General features: G+C 36.5%; 4 protein-coding genes across 4 annotated transcripts; 1 reads left to right on the forward strand and 3 right to left on the reverse strand.

Annotated features, from left to right (window-relative positions):
* Positions 1-21: 21 nt before the first annotated feature.
* On the reverse strand, positions 22-1630 carry LOC126582969 (uncharacterized). Its single transcript, XM_050247257.1, has 4 exons — positions 1439-1630; positions 1293-1339; positions 910-1066; positions 22-467 (listed from the first exon to the last, which is right to left on the reverse strand). The coding sequence occupies exons 1-4, from the start codon at positions 1518-1520 to the stop codon at positions 280-282; spliced, it is 474 nt and encodes a 157-aa protein (XP_050103214.1). The 5' UTR covers positions 1521-1630; the 3' UTR covers positions 22-279.
* Positions 1631-2638: 1008 nt separating this feature from the next.
* On the reverse strand, positions 2639-4892 carry LOC126582983 (uncharacterized). Its single transcript, XM_050247272.1, has 5 exons — positions 4614-4892; positions 4442-4494; positions 4091-4244; positions 3438-3502; positions 2639-3241 (listed from the first exon to the last, which is right to left on the reverse strand). Exons 1-5 carry the CDS (start codon positions 4699-4701, stop codon positions 2954-2956), a joined length of 648 nt encoding a protein of 215 aa, XP_050103229.1. The 5' UTR covers positions 4702-4892; the 3' UTR covers positions 2639-2953.
* A 3117-nt stretch (positions 4893-8009) lies between these two features.
* Positions 8010-10281, reverse strand: LOC126582978 (F-box/kelch-repeat protein At5g15710-like). The gene has a single exon (XM_050247268.1). It carries the CDS (start codon positions 9770-9772, stop codon positions 8456-8458), a length of 1317 nt encoding a protein of 438 aa, XP_050103225.1. The 5' UTR covers positions 9773-10281; the 3' UTR covers positions 8010-8455.
* Positions 10282-17547: 7266 nt separating this feature from the next.
* Positions 17548-20349, forward strand: LOC126582981 (uncharacterized). Its single transcript, XM_050247270.1, has 6 exons — positions 17548-18118; positions 18270-18306; positions 18645-18881; positions 18986-19033; positions 19428-19873; positions 19999-20349. Exons 1-6 carry the CDS (start codon positions 17817-17819, stop codon positions 20069-20071), a joined length of 1143 nt encoding a protein of 380 aa, XP_050103227.1. The 5' UTR covers positions 17548-17816; the 3' UTR covers positions 20072-20349.
* The last annotated feature ends 229 nt before the right edge of the window (positions 20350-20578 follow it).

Below are 20578 nucleotides of genomic sequence, written 5' to 3' on the forward strand. Positions count from 1 at the left end.
GAAGGAGGAAAAGGACACAAATTTAACTTAATTAGCAGCATTATGATATCATCACTTCACAGAACAAGTCTTAACTACAAATTATTAGCAGAGGGGCAGCTGTATGAAGGCACACTTAATGTACACAACACTACTTGTTATAGCTCCTAAGCGTGATTATATGAAAAGAAAACAAATCAATTAAAGAAGCACACACCAGTATTCTATATATAGACTAGCTAGCTATAGGGGCTTGATCACTATATAATTAAACCGGCCGGTTTCGAGATTGAGTCAGTCTCAATGCTGTGGCTCATGATTGTTTATGGGCGGTTTGCGGCGCCGATCTCTTCCCTGATAATCTTTAGTCATCAGGTTTAATGCCTCTCTTGTTGCCTTAAGAAGCCTTCTTGTTTCCTCTGTCAACTTAGGATCATCAGTTTCATCATACTTTGTAGTCTCTTCCCAAGCATAAGCACTTTCCTTACCTGTAATCAGAAAACAAAAAAGGATTAACATCTTTCTCAATCAACCATTGAAGCAGTATGGTATAAGTTTCATTTTTGCATCCAAACACACACATGTATCGCAACCTTCTTAAGGTTCAAAGCAAGAATTTCCCTCCAATATGCATATATCTTCAATTTTGAGTGCTAATTAATACATACAACCAAACTAACTTGCTACCACATGATATATCTATCATATACATATTTTCAGTACAGCGCACATCTGATAACAACAAGATGGCAGAGGTACATAAACTGATCGAAGATTGAATTACTTTTGGTTTTCAGTGATTTTCTCAATTCTTATAAGCAGTAGTAGTACAAGTATTACTTTTATAATAGTCGATCCAAGCTTAAAATTTTACATATAGATCTCCCTATCCTACGAAGTCATAGTTTCCATCAGAACAACGGGCTGTACCTGAATTCGTTGATGTAGTAGAACTACGGGTATCTCTATTCGGCCCAACTGCTCTTGCAGGCTCTAACTTCCTAAACACTTTGTGTGCCGCCATTTTTCTTCCTCCAAGCCCTATCATCCTTGACCCAGCTATTGAAATTCCATGCTCGATTATTTCCTGCACATACACTTACATGGCTTAGCTTACAAATGAATAATTGGTAAGGGAACATGAAACAAGAAAAAGCTCTATTTGCACTCCTCAATGAGCTTCTTGCACTCGTCTGGATTGCGCAAATATTACAAGAGTGTCATTATGTGCACTTCACCATGAAAGTGCAAGAAGCTGTCTAAAGAGTGCAAATATATAGTATTGCCCTACAAGGATCGTGAATGACTAGTACCTGTTGATCAGATGGTCCATTTCCGGTAACTGAAAGCTCATTTTTACCTGCAAAAGGTGAGTATACATAAGAACCCTCAGATACAAATCTATGAGAAATCCCAAAATCAAATTAATGGACTAATAGGAGAAGATTGAGCTATCTACCTTGATGAGCATGTATGGTAAACTCGCCTAGGGCGTGCATTAAAAAAAGAAGCCCGACTACGAAGCTTGTAAGCTGTTGCATATCTTTGTGATTTCTTCCTTAACCAGTCGTTGGATTAACAAAAAAGGGGAAATTAATTTGGAGAGAATAATGGGGGTTTTATAGAGACCCGCGAGTCAAAGATATGGTTTCAGTACGTACCTCGGCTGCATAAAATGTGCACACAGACATGAAAGATTTTTTATTGTGCCGAAAACACTGCCTAGTACGCCAAGTGTATAACAAAAGTGATTGGAAACATGAAAAAAAAAATTCTAGCCACTTTTATTACAAGATTTGGTGTACTTGACCGTATTCTCGGGACAATGAAAATTTTCTCTACAGACAGGAACTTGGGAAGAACGCAAAGCTAAATAATCTAATGAATTAAATATTCAAAAGAAAACAGCGTTTTCGGTTTTTCAAAACTTTGAATGTGGTTTCACTTTCACCGTCAGTCTCAGTCTCACGAGTAAATTTTAGACGGAACCTGCAGAGTTTAGCAGGCAGGTTATTAAATGTATGATGATACATATTAAATTAATGAAAGTAACTGGGGTTTCTAACTTTTGAGCATGTCTCTCCTGCCATGCATGCTCGAAGCTAGATGAGTCACTAACATTAACCCCTACAGGCTACAGGTGTAATTTAGTATACTGATTAATTAAGTTCAGGACCACTCTGAGAGAATCAGAGATATTTCTCAATTAAGTAGGGAAGAGGTAAAAAGATCAGATCATTATTCAGCTTCAGCAATAGTATAGTTTGTGTTAATTAATTGTAACAATTATCATTGGCACTGTGCAAGGTAACTAAGTGTAGTGTCAAATTCTCATGGAGATCATACTTTATAAAACTTTATGGCAATAAGAGATCAAGTCGAATAGTCTGATATTAGTTGGTATTTTTTATACGTACAAAGTGATATTGAGTTTTGTGAACTCAGGATCTTGATGGGTACCAAGATCTGAATGTCCTTGAGTAACTGAATTATAAGCTCTTTGCATTTAATTTACTAATTAAGCCAACCAAAAAGTACCCATTTCAGGAGGGGCAACTTGAGTATCCAGACACACAATTACCCATAGGGCAAGCTTACCTTTTACCAAGTTTTTCATGAAGAGAATCCCATGAATTGAACTATATAAAGGGAGAAAAGATCAAAAATAAGTTACTTAATTATCAGCATTATGATATACATCATACTTCACAGAACTAGTCTAACTACTGATTAGAAGCTGAGGCGAGCTGTATGATATGAAGACATGCACACTTTTATTTCAGAGCACTATTTGTTATAGTTTCCTATGCTTGATAAAAACAAAGAAAATAAATTAAAGAAACACACAGTAATACACCGTATTCTATATAGGCTAGCTATAGTGGACTGATCTGTAGATATTCCTAGGTGGGCAAAATTGTGAGCCTAGCTAGCTAAACCCGTACGTTTGAAAAAGATTGAGGGCTACTCAATCTCAAGCCCGTGGCTCAAAATTGTGTATCGGCGGCTTGCGGCTTCCCATTCGTTGATAATCTTTATGCATCAGGTTTACTATCTCTCTTGTCGCCTTAAGAAGCCTTCTTGCTTCATCTGTCAACTTATGATCATCTTTTTCGTCATAACTTATAGTCTTTGGAGCTTTGGTTGTTGGCTGCTTTGTCTTGAAATCTTGGGAGTGATTTGGTTTAAGATCTCTGGGAATTTCCAAACTGCCGGCAGAAGTACTTTTCAATGTTGTTTGCTCCAGTGTCTTCATATCATCCTGGTTCATGTGTAAACATATAACCAAGTTAGAATCAAATTAAAGTCAAAAGTTAAGCTGTTGGAATAGGCTAGTTATAGGGTTCGAAACCTCCAAAGTTAAAAAAATAATAAAGCCAAAATTTGAAGTAATTCTGAAAGTTTTTGCGTGTGTGTGTGTGTGTGTGTGTGAGAGAGAGAGAGAGAGAGAGAGAGACCTGTTGGTTTAATTTGTTTTGAGGTTTTCCATGGGAATTGCTTGAAGCTTTAGAATTATCCTTGCCTGCAATTAGAGAACAAGTATATAACATGAATCACACCACCTTTCTCAAAACCAACATCTCAAAATTGGTTCCACAACCATTATAAAACAATACGGTAATCTCATAGTTTTCCATCCATTACTCAAATATATTGCAAGGAAGCATCAAATTAAGCAAAGAAGATCCCCTCCAACATATATATATATATATATATATGTATGTATATGTATGTATATGTATATATAAATAAATATATATATCTTCTTTGAATACTAATACATACAACCACACTAGCTAGCTATATATAGCTACTACATGATATAACTATCCCACATATGTTTTCACAAGAGCATCTGACACCACAAGCCGGGGAAGGCAGATAATCTAAGATCGATCAAAGTTTTCTCAATTGTGTTTGGGAGGATGGCGTGCAGGCCCGTGATAATCCGCACCAAAAGCTACAAAATCATGATGAGAAACTTTGGAGTACTTCTTAGAACTAGTAGTACTGGTATTACTTTTATCACGATCTCCAAGTTTACATTTTACATTTAGATCCCCCTTTCCTTCAAAGGCACAATTTCCATCAGAACTACTACGGTTTGCACCTGAATTCTTGGAAGTGGTACTAGCCTCTTCAATCAGCTGCCCAGCTGGTCTTGCTGGCTCTAATTTCCTTAACACTTTGTGTGCCACCATTTTCCTTCCTCCAAGCCCTATCATCCTTGACCCAGCTATTGAAATTCCATCAACATTTGGTTCCTGCATACTTATATGGGTTAGCTTATATATCAATTTAAATCATATAGAACAAGAGAAGCGCTCACTATTCACATACTCCCCAGAAAGCTTCTTGCACTTCTGAAACACAGTTCAAATAACACCATTCAGTATAGTGGTGCTATTTGAGGAGTGAAAGAAACTCTCTGAGGAGCGTTCAAGTTTAAAGTATGCTTAACCTGTTGATCAGGCGATACTGCATGTTTCCCAGTCACTGAAATATCTCCTTTACCTACACATTAAACAGGAGAGCTATAAGAGAAAATACTCCATAAAGTTCTATGCATGAGCAATCCCCAGCCCGAATATATATAGAAGAGAAAAAGCTATAGATATCTAGCATATATCTACCTTGATGAGCATGTGCAGTGCTAAACTGGCCTAGGGCATGCATAACAAAAAGAAGCCCTACTACCAAGCTTGTAAGCTGTAGCATCATTGTGTTTAGTTTCTTCTTAGCCTTAACCTTCTAGCAAAACGGTAGTGATCTTAGATTGACAACAAAAAGAGAGGAAACTTGGAGAGACTAATGTGGGTTTTATAGAGAGAGTTCAAACCCAAGTACAAGCTAGGGTTCATACATGTACTTCACCTGCATAAAATATAATTCTCTAGAGTACCGGCAGAACTTGGAAGAACCCGAAACTAATTCATTTAAGGGAACTTTGACGAAAAGTTCCTAGTGGTCTTCACTTTAACGAAAAACTATATTTTTATACTAAAAAGTCAATTCTGGTACTATTCACTTTATTCTTTATTTTGTCTTTATCGTTAAAACTCAAAGTTTTCAAGTCATTTTTATTAATTTTCGTTTAATATATAAAGTATTCGAAACTCTCATGTGCAACCAAGAAAAATATTCGAGAAAACAGTGAAAGTTAAACAACTTTTCCTGTTTTCAAAACTTTAAATGTGGTTTCACAAGTTAATTATACATAATCTTTAGTGGTTAACAGGCCATAAAACGTACGATGATTCATATGAAATGAAATTTAATATGTAATATAGGATTTTTAATTTTTTTGGTTCATGTCTTTATTGCCATGCATGCAACGAAGTAATTAATATAAGGTAGGCTTAAAGAATGAGTCACTAACAACCCCTTCTAGTGTATGCTGATATGATCAGGGTAGCTCGAGAAAATCCTAGACAGTACTTATCCAAACTAAATTGTAAATCCAAAAAGTTAAGTGCAGAACCACCATAATTCGAGGAAGGTCAAAATATCAGACATTAGCACTAGTAAGTGTAAAATTAAGTATAAACTAATTACAATTGTACTAGTTTTATTTGGCATTTTGCAAGGCAAGCATGTTGGTATTAGTGTTTAATATTCATGGAAATCTTACTTTTGCAAGCTTAATTATATATCACCAAGTTGAATGGTCATCAGATATGAGCTGTTACTTTTCATTTAATTACTAAACCAACTAACACTATGTGAAAATATGATTAGATAATTATAATCGGCTCAGTATATCGTATCTGCAAGGATCATGTCAGTCAGAGAGATTCGGTCCTCATACACCTTTCGATATAAATTACAACAATTAGAAGCAAGAGATTTTTAAACAAAGCTGATTTACCTTCTCTTTGGATACCTTTTAAGACTTCTGCCAGAAGTAAATTTCTTTGTCTTTGTACAGCGGAGAATATTCATTGTGTTCACAACACATCAAATGATTCAACATGATTAGCTCAACTGACTCATTTCTTCCTAATCCTTTGCTTGAAATTATATATTCAATAAGAAATCGAAAGAGAATCACACAACAAAAATAAATAAGAATGCAAAAAACAAAATTTCTGCATATACAACCGTAGTAATAAAAATAATAGTCGTAAAAATTTAAAGAAAAAGCAACAATTGTTGTATTTGGATGTAGCAAAATTAGGTATGTTGGAAAAAAACTAATTAATTGGAAATTTGTGAATTGCATATATGCTTAAGAGTTAAGAGGAAAGGAGGTGGTGGGTAGGCAAGCCTGCATAGTTCCCGAAGAGGGCATGAGGAGCATCAAAGTAATGCATCAAATTAAGAGCCTGCAGAAACATTGATAAGTGATTTCGCATAGAATTGCTCAAAACACATCCCCTTAAACAAATTAGGGTTCCTACTTCCTATGGCGTGTTGGAATTTTAGAACACGAGGGCGTGACCTCCAACTATGTGATAGTGCTTTCATCTTGAGAACGGTGCATATGGTGTGCTTTCTAAGTTGGTTCCAGACATATTGGCCGGCATATCACTGTAGCACACAACAAATATTGCTTTATTAACAAACACCTTCTCAAACTATACTTCTCATGGAAAATATTGGCTTACTTGAAAATCAAAATCTCAAATAGGAACCTTTTTATTTTTTAATTAAACAATCGTATTGATAAAATATTGATAATATTGGCAGATAACGTTTCAATAACAAAATATTTTAATATGTTATCGACACATCAATATTGTCTACAAAATCCATCGTATCACATACTTTTAACGAAAACGAACATCGATCTTGCTCACCACAGAAATTTACAGGGAAAAAGTTCTACTGCTAGCTAATGGAAATGGAAACATTGGCATGGGAAAAGTCGGCTCCTGTTACCAATTTTGTCTTTGTCTCCAGAGTTGTTTAGGGAGATATTTGACATAGTTATCCGAATAGTGAACAATCTACCCACAGAAAATTGATGAGCTGAGGATCACAAACCAGAATGAACCTTTGTGCTGGTTCCAAGCTGCCACGTATGGTTATAGACACAATACCAAAATTGGATGAGAGACATGCATCTCGTCTCATGCAATAGTCTTAATTTCTGTACTAGCCCAGGTGAAGCTTTTGAGATTTAGGAAGTTGTATATGCATGTCGTACCACAGTTATCTTCAAAGCATGGGATTGATCAACACTAAAACCAGAATCTGATTCATTGGTCTCGAAAAGGACACAGCACATGCATGTTTGTGTGCACATATCTATGTGTCGGTTAGGATATTGGAGGACCCATTTTTTTACGTTCACACATTTTGTAGGGTTCATTTTATAATTTTTTTAAATATGATTCGAATTGTCTATATTTTAATTCATCAATCTGAAATCAATTAGAGGCACATAAACTTTTAAGCACTTTATGCAAGACCTTCATCTCTAGTATAAGATACTATCAAAATATCATAAGCACTTTAAAGAAGTATTCAAAAATTATTGTGTGACAAGAGAGTACATGTGACCTGACATGTAAATACAACGTGCTCTAATACTATGCTAGAATGTAAATATTCAAGTGAAAAACACTTGACAATGCATGTAGAAGTTTATGCAAGACCATATTCGGTGTAGGATACTCTCAACAAGGAACATGAGCAATTTACAATATGAGAACTTGTAAAGGGATCCATTTGAGAACCCAATAACAAAATATTCCTTTTCTTTTCCATTTTAATACAAGATCAAAGATCCCTTTAGATTGCACTCTCGATTTTTTTTCTTTGGTATACCATGTACACAAGAACTTTTTCCATTTGTTACTTGTTTTTGAAAGCAAAGGCGGAAATGCAGATGCCCATGTTGATGGGGGAGGGACCAAACCCCAATGGGCTTTAACCATTTGAAAGCCAGAGGTCCATTTTACCAGGTCACAACTCCAAAATTCATTTTTGCCTGGGAAATGGAACGGATTTGAGAAAAACGACCTATAACACCAACCAAAAGAGAGATGAGGAATTTAACTGAAATGATCAAGGCACGGCAACAGTTCAAAATATACAGGTTGGTTTGTTAATTGTTTCAAAACGTTTACAAGAATTCGAAAAGTTGCCTTCTTACAGTTTTTAACCCGATCGACCATGTTCTTTCTCTACCAAGACCAGCCTTTGTCTCAAAACTAAAGCCTTGTTCAATCACTGGACAATAGCCATCACAGGGCCCTTGTATTTGGTAATATCGCCAAGTGCAGTCGATAATATCTCATTTACAAAACTGGTTTTCTGGGATGTACTCACATTGCAATCCACGATGCCATTCAACTCAACAACTCAAAAGATTAGCCAACAAGTCCAGAGTTGAATACCTTGAATCCATTGAGCATCAATTTTTTGATGAAGCAAAGAATGGATCAAGAGAACGACGCCAACTGGAGATGATATCCGCTAAAAATTCTCTGACTTGTAATTGCAAAAACTGGAGAGCAAAATTTTCTGCTTAGTATATGGAAGCATCAAATCTCGGCTCATAGAAACAAACCTGGCTGTTGTATGACTGCAGAGCACAGCCTGCTATCCATGACCACACCTTCTTGTCAACGTCGTAAAGAAGACCCTTCCCTTGGTTCCAAGATGTGAAGCAAATCAAGTTATCCTGTCCAAAGCACTCGAACCTCTCAGCTGATAACCTTAACAGAGATCGGAAATACTTTGGAGGCATCCTGCTAATCTCCACCCATACAAATTTAGCATGATCCAGTTCCCAGATTCTCATACTCTGAAGAGTACTATAAAGACCAATCCTTCCAACTAGAAACAGACGCTTCTGGGTGCCAGCAACCAAATAACCATCCAATAGAGACCGCGGGAACTTAGCTGGAATGTGTTCCCAGTACCCTGTGTCCAGTCGATACATCATCAGGCCAAGTGGAGAAAGGGTTTCCAAATATAATCTGGAGTCACAATATGCCATCTTTGAGGAGCAAAGATTAACTGCAGGCATTATCTGGTGAATTGACCACGAATTGAGCTTCGAATCATATACTTCAGTGGGCAGTGATTTGTCACCATAAATATCACTAGTAGCTATAACTTTAAACGACCGGTCCTTCCTATCAACAACCATTATTAGCTGCCTTTGCTGATTATAATGCATACTTGGTAATGTCCTCCAAGTTTGTGTAAGAGGGTTACAAACCAAGGCTCTAAAATTTAAGCCATCAAGCCCGGAAAAGCAAACTAAGCCAGCAGAAGAACCAACTAACCAAAACGCCCACTGTGGCAAAAATGTGAATGGAATCCTGTACCATGTTTTTAATGGCAAGCTGAAGACTGAGCATTGTGGGGTCTGAGAGTTCTTCCAGAATGTGAGAAGACAAGGCCCATGAGACGGCACTTGTGAGTGAAACTTAAGAAAGCTTCTATCTTGTAGAATTGTATTCCACCGTTTACATACACAGCGGAGCCTAAAAATCATGAACGGTGGAATTCTAGCTAATATCTCATTCAACAAATCCTCGGGCAACATTGCCCATATATTATCTTCCATCTGAACATCAGGATGAACTGGTTTCCCAAATGTAGAAGCCGTTTCTTCATCTAGTCCTCGAGGCTTTGTCTTAACCACCTTTTGCCTAGAAGGGCTTGTATTCCTTGATCTTACACAACCCACCGGACTCGTGTTCCTCGACCCGCCACCTCTAAGCGGCGACACCTGCTTCGGGCACCTATCATCTACCCTCGAAACCCCATTTCCCATAGATTTCGAATTCGTTACAGCAGACACAGATTCAGAAGATTCCCCAGAACCATCCATGGTGGTAAAACCCCAACCAACCCAAATTTCACTCCTACGCTTCAACCCTAGTCCCCAGTTCCTAAATCCTAACCATGCTTCCTACCCGAAAAGATAAAAAATTTCAATGCCAACTATGAACTTCCAGCACCAAACAACAAAACCCAGAATTCAAAAACTAAAATCTCGAACAATCACAGCATTAAACCAGCATTACAATTGAGATTATACAAAAAAGCCCTAATCTTCACTCAGATCCAAAACTCATAATCTTTGAAGATTGTAAGATGGGTTAAGTTAAAGATAGAACCTTTCTAAGCAAAGATCAATTACCAGCACAAACTCAAGCCTTTCACCTTGTGATTTGAGATGGGTTTCCTCAAAATTCAGCAATCTTCCATGGCTTCTGCTTGGCGAAGGAAACAGCTTGTTGGAGGAGCACAGATGAGTAAATTCAGGCATGGAAATTAGGGGAAAGACCTTTGGGGGTGTCCTAATTTCAAGACTATTTCTTTTTTACATTTGATGAGTTTGATTTACTTTGTCACTATTTGACAAAATGGACAAAGAAGAATCCACAAAAATGTTTCTGCAGGTTCTAATCTGCTGCTAAGTTATCTGCATGATGTTATGTCAATCCAATGATAGGGTGCCACGTTAGTGAAAGAAGTTGATTCTTTTTCTGCTAGTTGATAATGTTGTTTGACTGGGGACCTATCAAGCAAACTGGACGGCAGTGATTGGTGGTTAGGTGTGGTCGTGTAAATAGCAGATAAGTAGTAAATTTTTGCTCTAAAAGGTGACTTTACCTCTTTAGTCTTTGCAATTAGATTATTGGGGTCCACTAAATTGCTGGTACTTTTGTCACGATGGGCTCCACTAATGTTTCTAGTGGTTGTTGTTTTGGCTTTAATCTACAGAAATGCACCAAACGGATGCATTGTTGTTTACCACATGTCAACTGTAAGCAGTGTATATTGGAGAAATATTATCTTTCCTAAGTTATATAAAAAGAAAGTGTAAGAGGAGAGGAGGCAAGGAGAAGAGATGAGGAAATTAGAGAATCATTCTCTGTGCGTCTTCTAATATGAAGTAGCTGAGAGAAGGTGTTTGGTCTGGTTCAACCTTTCATATCTCAAAAATGTGTAAAACTAAAGTTTTTGTATATAATTTAACATTGGGGAGATTAGATCTCGAGGATTCCTCCAACTTGAGATAAATCTTGTGGAAAGTTGCAGAGTGTGAGCTATTTGTCAATAGCAAACCGGTCGACCAGTCGCTCATATCGTGCAAAGCCTTTTTGGATGCTAAATAGTATCCCTGATTTTATAAAGATTCAAATGTAAAGAGGAAAACTTAGCTGCAAGTCTTCCATATAATCTTATGAAAAATCCAAATGCTGCATTTTACTATGGGAGTTTTAATGAAAAACCCGCAATACTGTTTACTTTAACGAAAAACCACATTTTACACTAAAAAATCAAACCTGATACTATTCACTTTACCATTTATTTTGTCCTTATTGTTAAAACTCAAACTTTTCAAACTTTTTTCATTAGTTTTCCTTTTTATTTAGTCTAACTCTTTCTTGTTACCAATGGTTTATGAGGGTAAAACCCTAAGAAAGAATATGAAGCAATCCAACTTCACCTTCAGCTATTATTCATCAAGTTCCCTCAAATGGATTTGTTGTAACGGATAAACGAGTGCTTTTTGGATACTAATGTAGGATCCTTGATTTTAATTGGGGTGTGGTGCAAGTGTAGCTGGGAGGAGAGACTATTTGATCCAAGGGTGGTATTATCCATACACTTCGTTTTACTTTCTATACACTTCTCTCAATTTCCGATCGTTAGATCCAATAAAAAAATGTCGTACCCAGTGCACAAGGTTCCCGCTGATCCAATGAATTAAAAAATATCAAAAAAGGTCGTACCCAGTGCACAAGGCTCCCGCTTTACGCAGGGTCTGAGAGAGGTGAATGTCGGCTAGCCTTACCCCCATTTATGGTGTGTGTGGAATGTAAAAAAGAGTATGTGGATATCACCATCCTTGATCTAATATTGGGGATATTATAAGGTCTCAAGGCGTTTTCTCCAACTCAAGGTAAATCTTGCATGATAGTCGTAGATTGTGAGCAGTTCGTCAACTAGCATAATAGATACATTAGATGACCCACTATTTACATTCTCTAGTATCCTGCGATAATTTCAAAATATCTCAATTTATACCTTTTGCATAGATCTGTGATCGACGGCCAAATATTTATTTACTTGGCAGCAAGGATTTTGTTACTTGTGATCCAAGCTTCCCCACTCTATATAAATATCAAGATACCAGGGCCGCAAACCCTAGAAAAATGATAGAAACCCAAATTGGCTTAAATTTTGCTTCTCATCGTCTGTCTACTTTTGTTCACTTGCCCTAGCGGTCGAGAAAAATTTTGGCATGGAGGTTGAACGTTTTTCCGAATCGCCATAAAACATCATAGAAGGAATTGATAAACTTGACATATAACCTGATATTTTTGTATGTGTGTGTGTGTGTGTTGATATTATTTTTGGTCGAATTTGTGTCTTAGATTATAAATCCCGTTTTCTATGCTTTTTTTTAATTTTTTTTCTCTATTTTTTTCCAGAAGAAAAAGGCTTAGATTTTTAAGGAGTTTCTTCTAGAGATACTTGGTGACAGATTTACAGAACTTTGTGATTATCATTACTACAAAAATCAATTAAAAATAAGATCGTTTAGTTAATCAACAGTAGCAGTTCATAATTATTTTACCGAATCCATTCATATGTTTTTATATGGTTTGATGACCAACATATCTAATATTTTATTAATTTTTGCATAGATGATCTATACGAAGTTATTAATGATATGAACGGCTTCGATCATGAATACAAAATTTGATGATCAGTCATTAAATGTCTTGAGGAGGAACTTCTCCTTAATCTTAACGAGCCAAGTTAATTTCTTTTTTAACTGACCATCTCTCACTTTGTTAATCTTCTTCTATTTGTTTCCAAGCCTATTGCTTCAGACTTTTTCTGACTCATTTATTCATAATTATTTAATTAATTCGGTACAAATTAACTTATTATTATCGATTCGATATAAAAGAGCATATAGAGTGTATTTTTCATTGAGGATTTCTTGGAAAAAATCGTCAATATGTACATACAAGTTGATCAGCCAGAGCTCCCGAAGGACATGATATTCCATCAAATACTCCCAAGGCTGCCGGCAAAGTCGCTAATGCGATTTAGGTGCGTATGCAAGTTTTGGTCCTCCTTATCCGCAGCCCTTCCTTTGTCACAGCTCACACGAACTTCCATTGCCACAACTACAAGAAAAATACTACAAAACTCCTCTTCACTTTACAAAAAAGTAAGCACTGGCTCTTCTTCTTCTTCTTCTCAGCCTCAGGGATAGATCAGCAAGGACATCCAACACAACTTACGTACTCTCCGTACATATCTTACTCCGAATTTGTGGTACAGAGTATCAACGGTTTGGTCTGTGCATCAACTATCAATTGATGAACATGTTCTTGTATTTAACCCTAGCAGTCTAGCACAAAGAGAGTTTGCAATGCTTCCTGATGCAGAAATCGACCACAAATTTCTCTATGGATTCAGTCCTTTTACCAACGAGTATAAGGTTCTCCGGGTAGTAGTAGATCGTTCCAACAGTGGCAGGTGATCCCACTGCCTGATCGATGTTCTGACTCTTACTTTATTCATAAAGGCATAGCTGCGGTGGAAGGATGTTTGGTCTATGGTCACAAGCGCGTTAAAAAGAAAATCGAATTAGTGTTACGGATTTTGAAGGACTACGAAAAATAATGTGTGGATCAAATATATTAAGTTGATTTCCTAAGGGAAAATTTTATTTGAACCCTTAACTTTGAATGTGAATTGTCCTTTTTACCCTATTGTATAATTACCACTAACTACAAGATGAAATTAACAATAAACTAAAATTTATCAATAAACCCACATCTAATAATCAAAACTTGCCATCATGGAATCTCTATCCTACGTTCATTCTAACTAAAACCTAAGACGCTTTCATAGAACAAAACAAGCTCTTTTTGAACGATGAATGGTGATTTAGAAGTTTTGAATCCTCTAACTAAAGTATGAATCGATTTTTGCAAGTTTTTTTTCGTTTGATTTCAATTTTTATTAGGATTTAGGAACAAAATCAGTACATTTTCTAAAGCATAATCACTAGTAGAAACATATATATGGGATTTAAAATTTTAAAGTCTAGCAACCTATGCGAATGTCACGCTTTCTTATCCTTTCATTCGTGAAGGGTGGAGGCTATACTTTGCTTGTAGTTTTGATGGCAGTGCATAGCAGCACTATAGCTACTGTTCTTGAATTTAAAGGTGTTGAGATCCTTCTATCCGGTGAAACAAATGTATGTAGTCTCCAAAAGGTTCCCCTTCTTTCTCTTGTTTCAATCAATATTGTTTTTCATAATTTAATTCGGTTGTTTGGATGTCGAAAATGTTTTGATTTCATTAAAATATAGGAACATGAGGTTCAAGTAGGTTCATAGCATGAAAAAATATGCCTTCAATTTTAGAGTTGAATTTTTTTATCTTGATTATGTTTGATTACGAGATTATTATGTACCCTTATCATCATTTAATGGGAAGAAATTGTGCCTCTACTTCTCTGCAAATTGGTGTATGCCTTGCAATTACCCCTCAGCATTGCAAGAACGTGACTTCATGAAATGCTTAGAGTGGAAGGCAAAGAGTTCAAGATAACCTTTGTCTCTTTCGGTTGTGGTGAGGTAAAAAATGAACACTTCAAGTGCATGCCATGGCTTGCATTGAACGGATGCTATTTTTCATAAAAGATTGAGTGACATCTACCGCATAGAATGAGTTGTAGAATGCTGATTTTGGGTCTTTATTTTTTAAATGGGTGTTAAGATAAATTTATATATTGAATTTGGTTTGTGAGAGTAGATTAGGTAGTAAGTTGGGTTTAAAGAGATATTGAGAATTTAATTAAAAGTAATATGGCTGTAGTCTGTAGAGAGTAAGTTGAGTGTAGAAAGAAGTTATATGAGTTCAAATAAAATTTCTCTTTCCTAAAACTAGGCAATTATATTCATCTCACAATCCTAAGATATGCAATGATACGATTCTAGTTTTCTATTTGGAGTTCCATGATTCTAGTTTTCTATTTGGAGTTCCATGAATTATGGTCTTTAATGAATTGTTGTGCAGTCCAAGTCTTCAACACCTAATACCACCGTTGAAGATTAAATACTAGAGACACCTTTTATACTTTGAGTGTGTTTGCAAGTGTTTTTTAAAATGATTGAAAACATTTTTGATGAAGATGCTTTAGGAACTAATTCTTAGTAAAAAGCATGTGAATCCTTAAAAAACACTTGAAGTTCTTTATGCAATAAGCACATAAATGGTGCTTCTCCAAAATGCACTATAAGTATGTTTGAAATCCAAAAACACTCTCTCCAAGAGCACTTTCAGTTATTTTAAAAGTATTTTCAAACATGCCCAACTTTAAAAAATTAGCCAACTAAAATAATTGCCCTTTCATTTTATATTGCAAATAGATTATTTAATCGGAGAATGAAGTTTTTCAAAATCAAGCAACTTGTGGTTGAGAATTCCACAGCTTTCTTATTGTATTTTATGATAAATGGACAGAAAACTCAGTACCCAAATAAATACTCAATGTGTATGGTCGATCTTAAATTAGGTATATGTAAGCTCCATACTTTGCATCTCTTCCATTGTTATTGACAAATGGTGTACATGTTAGGTATGAAGGCTGGCCCATGAAAGCTATAACAATCTAAATTATAAGGAGAGATGAAATGATATTTTGTAGCATACAGTTTAGCAACTTATGGTTTTGATTTAAATTTTGATAATCCTCTTTTTTATTCAGTTAGTTTTATTCATGAAGATCGACTTAAGATGTTCTAGTCTAAATTTATTATTGAGTAGGGTTTGTTTCCGTTTTTCAAAAAGAAACAAAATTATTGCATATATGAATAATGTTAGATTTTTGCACTCGAAGTCAAACCTCTCTCTCTCCGTAAATTAGGGCTGCAATAATAACAAATTTCTAAGTTCAAACTTGTGACTCACGGATCATGATCCCCAAATTGAAGGCTGTCCGTGAGTTATTTGGTTTTGACTCACCTTGATGAACCGTTAGCAAGCCAACTTGTTTGATTCATGGCTCAAACTTTCTGCATCACTTTTACCAATAATTTTAATAAATTTGAATTTAGAATATCTTTCAATACCAGCAGTCGTTACATAAAAGTTAGCATATTGCTTTTGATTGTCAAAATTAGCATGACTATGATAAGTACTGTTCAATCACACTGATATAAGTTTTTCTTTCAAATATGTTAAGAGCTTGTATTGTAGGTCAATACTTATCCTTGCACATTTTATATTTGATCTTCCATCTCTTAACAATGGTTAAATTAAAAAAAATTAAGTGACTGATTGATATAGTGACACTTCACAAGGATAAAGTTAATTTAAAGCCCAAATAACAGTCAATGACTCAAAGAAATGCATCAGCCTCCATAATTTTGGTATAAATATAATTTTCCCCTCCAGCATACACCCGAGGTTTCTGCTTGTGTTTTTAAAGAGAATTTATTAGTGGGTTGATTGGAAACCAATATGGCTTTTCAACACCCTCGCTGATGATGATAATGTATTGACTCACATTTGATGTTGGTCAAAGGCGAATTTAAGTCATATTATTGCTGGCCTATTGTAAGGTTAACCTCTCATTTCCTTGATGTAGATTATATCGTTTGTTCAAAAAACTCTCTTAGGTGTATTGTGTTTTCACAGAACTCTTGAAAGAACACTATCACCATCTGAGGTTTTAATTTACTTTGACGTCACCTCTTTATAGACGACTTTAAAGCCTCGAATTTACCCTTGTATTTAAAACCTCAGAGATGATGTGAAAGTAAATCAAAATCTCAAAGAATGTTAGTGTTGTTTCTCAAACCTGATGAATTTTTGTAACAAGATGAGTATAAGTTATATAAGTAAAGAGAATAATGATCTATTTCAAAACTACATATTAATCTAGACAATTTGGGCTCTAATAACAAGCTTGATAGAAGCTAAGATTACCTATTCATACACGCTTGAGTCATACGTAAACGACTATAAATTATTAATAGATATGAATTTAACGTTTGTTAGTTAAAAAAACACAACTCTCGCACATAAATTACTGTTTTAAAATTTGGTTTATAATCTTTACAACCACATTCACACAACATGTGTGAGAAAAAAACACACACAAAATACCAAAAAACAGCTCTCTGGCAATTACAACAAGAACAAAACAAAACCTATTATTAATTTATAAAACATAAAAAAAAAATTAAAAAACATAAATAAATAAAAAACTGCCAATCTGGCAAAGCCATCTGGGCATTAACGAAGACACAGCTAGCTAGTGGGATCGGTGCCAACAGGATCTCTCCAATTTTTGAATTATGTTCATTGTACATTATACAGTCAGTTTTTGTTAAATATTATTTATGTTTAAGTTTAAATAAAAATATTTAAAATTATTCTGACCGCACGATATATGATGAACGGTTAAGATTCATGAATCTCCGAATTCCACATAAAGAGAATCAGGGGAATATCGGATCAGTGGACCACGGATGCCCCGAGTGGACACGTGGCAACACACTAGCCGCTTGCCGTTACTTTTCCCTCCGCCCCTTCTGAAGACTTTAATCGTTTCACACGTGCTGCCTCCCTCTCCCAGCCGGAAAATCCTCCGCCCTCTCTCCCTCTCTCTCTCTCTCGCTCCTCTCTTTCTCTCTCTAAGCTTAAAAAACCTTCCCTTCCCGGATTCCAAACTCTAAAATCTCAGTATTCTCTCACTTTCTCGGCAACCAAACACCAGTTTTCCGTCCCGCGAATTCAAATGAGCTTGAATCGAGCTCTTTACACTCTCCAGATTCAATTAAATTAATTTTTTTTTTTTTTTTGTATATTTTTGGGTTTGAGATGGGGGCAGTGACGTCATCAATGGCGGCCAAGTTCGCGTTTTTCCCGCCGAGCCCGCCGTCGTACGGGGTGGAGAAGGAGGAGGATACTGGGAAGCTGAAGATGACCGGGGTGGGGACGAGGGAAAACGTCGACGTCTTGAAGCTGCGGACCAAGAGAGGGAACGACGTCGTGGCGGTGTACATAAGGAATCCGTCGGCGAAGCTCACTGTTCTGCACTCGCATGGGAACGCAGCTGATCTGGGTCAGATGTACGAGTTGTTCAGTGAGCTGAGTCTTCACCTCCGAGTCAACTTGTTGGGGTAAGTAATTAACTATAGCAAATCTGTAAATTTCACTGTTTGATTTGTGACTAAGTATCTGCGTTTCTGTTTTTGCACAGTATATTACTTATGTGCGTGTTTGGATGTTGTAAAGTTTTGAACTTCATGGGGATTTATGTGTGTTTTGTAGGTATGATTATTCGGGGTACGGACAGTCTACTGGGAAGGTATGAGATTTCGATTTTGCTTTCAATTTTGTATCGATTTTGTTTTAAGGGAAGAGAAACCGGAAAATGTTGATCGGATTGCTAAGTGTTCTGTATAATTAATTTCAGTAGGATTTCGTTTCTTGCAATTCCCATCAGAAGAAAATAAAACTTGAATTTGGTTTTATTACACCGCAGATGCACTCTAATGTCGAGTTTTTCATCCTAGTTTATGTTATAGAAAGATTTCTGTTTTCCTAGAGACCGCGTTGAGGATTGGATGAATGAAAACAAGTCTTAGCGATAATTGGTTAGGAGAATGTTCGAAATGAGATGTATATTTTTTGCCTTGTGGACAGCCGAGCGAGCAAAACACTTATGCAGACATAGAAGCTGCATATAGATGCCTTGTGGAGAGGTACGGTGCGATGGAGGAGGATGTTATCTTATATGGGCAATCAGTTGGTAGTGGGCCTACTCTCGATCTAGCAACCCGGTTACAGAAATTGAGGGCAGTGGTTCTTCACAGTCCGATCATGTCTGGTCTTCGGGTCATGTATCCAGTGAAGCGAACATATTGGTTTGACATTTATAAGGTACTTAATCTTTATTAATTGCAGCGTTAGACTCTTCGGTTCAAATTTTTCACAACATTTGGGAGTACATCATGCTAACGAGAGTTTTACCATTCATGGTGCAGAACATCGACAAAATACCCTTGGTCAGTTGTCCTGTTCTGGTGATTCATGTGAGTACCTTTTTTCCTTTGAATTGTTTGCTTTATTTTCCTTGAACTTTGTGAATCTAAATATGGCAAGGTATAAATGTGTACTTATGACCTAACTAATTGGTTACTTCAGTAGTGTTCGATGTGTGCACTGATGCACTAACAGTCCAAGTCCTCTTGTTCCAAATTCACAAGTCTTCACCATACTGGTGGTGAATGTTTTTGCTTGTGCATTCTAAATAATGTCTTTTCAGAATCTTCATTGTATACCAATAACATTTACTTCGTATTGTATACCAATAACTTATACAGTGCAATCCTTGCCCTATGGTATCGTTAAATATGTGCGGTTTAGTTTCAAAAAGCGTACTTATTTGCCAGGTTGTTTTGTTCTGTGTTTTCCTATTGCCTGCAGGGGACCGCTGATGATGTTGTGGATTGGTCTCATGGCAAGCAGCTTTGGGATAATTGTAAGGAGAAGTATGAGCCGTTATGGATAAAAGGAGGGAATCATTGTGACTTGGAGCTCTACCCACAGTACATAAAGCATGTCAAAAAGTTTGTATCAACTATCGAGAAATATCCGCATCTGAGGAATAAATCAGGGCCAGTTACAGTTCAAACAGAAAATCCGCGGAAAAGCACTGACACCAGGGAGAAATCTTGTTCCAGCACAGATCACAAAGAGAATTCTAGACCCAGTACTGACCATAGAGAAAACCCCAGGTTAAGTACAGATCATAGAGAGAAGTCAAGGGCCAGCACGGATAGGAGAGAGAGAACAAGAAAAAGTATGGATCAACCTGAAAAAGCAAGTAATAGCGTGGAACAGCCAGAGAGAGCTCGGAATAGCATTGACCGGTAAGATATTTTTCACTTTTCGCCCATACATGCTTTATCTTGCGAAATTCAACTGCTCACATCACAGAGTAGACACATATACAACTCTAGTTTCTCTGACTGTTGAAATTTAACGTTGGTGGCAGCTTCGGAGAGATGTTCAGATCAGTTGGATTGTGCAACATTGATTGTTTTAAGCCCACGGCTACCAGTGCGTAAAGAAACGAGATCAGTTCACAAATGGAAATCTGTCTTCTACCCTATATATATATTTGATTGGTTAATTGGGTCGTTTGGGTGATACGAAAAATGTCTTTGTAGGATGAGAACCAGCTACTTGGAGAATTCAAATATTGTATACGTCACTGACTCACTAGTGCGAAACCAAGAAAGATGTACGGTCTAATGGTCGATTACGCAAGGGCGGGGTGTGGGTGATAGGATGTCATTGTTTCTCATTCTTAGAGGAAGAATAGGAAATTTGTTAGACCAGGCAACTTCTGTTTCTCTCTCTCTCTCTCTCTCTAAACTTTGTCAGATTTAATGTAGGATGAAGCAAAAGTTCCCACAGGAATATTGGCTCATGTACTCTGTGGTTTGTTACTGTATGTGGTCATTTTACAGGGATCCCAGAACAAGAATGTTGTTTAACAGAGTAATGTGTTAGGTTGTTGATTGTTATTTGGAGTCAAAATTATACATCATTGAGATCAATGACGTGGAATC

Source organism: Malus sylvestris, chromosome 9, assembly GCF_916048215.2.
Source record: "Malus sylvestris chromosome 9, drMalSylv7.2, whole genome shotgun sequence".
In the NCBI taxonomy this organism is placed as follows: Eukaryota; Viridiplantae; Streptophyta; class Magnoliopsida; order Rosales; family Rosaceae; genus Malus; species Malus sylvestris.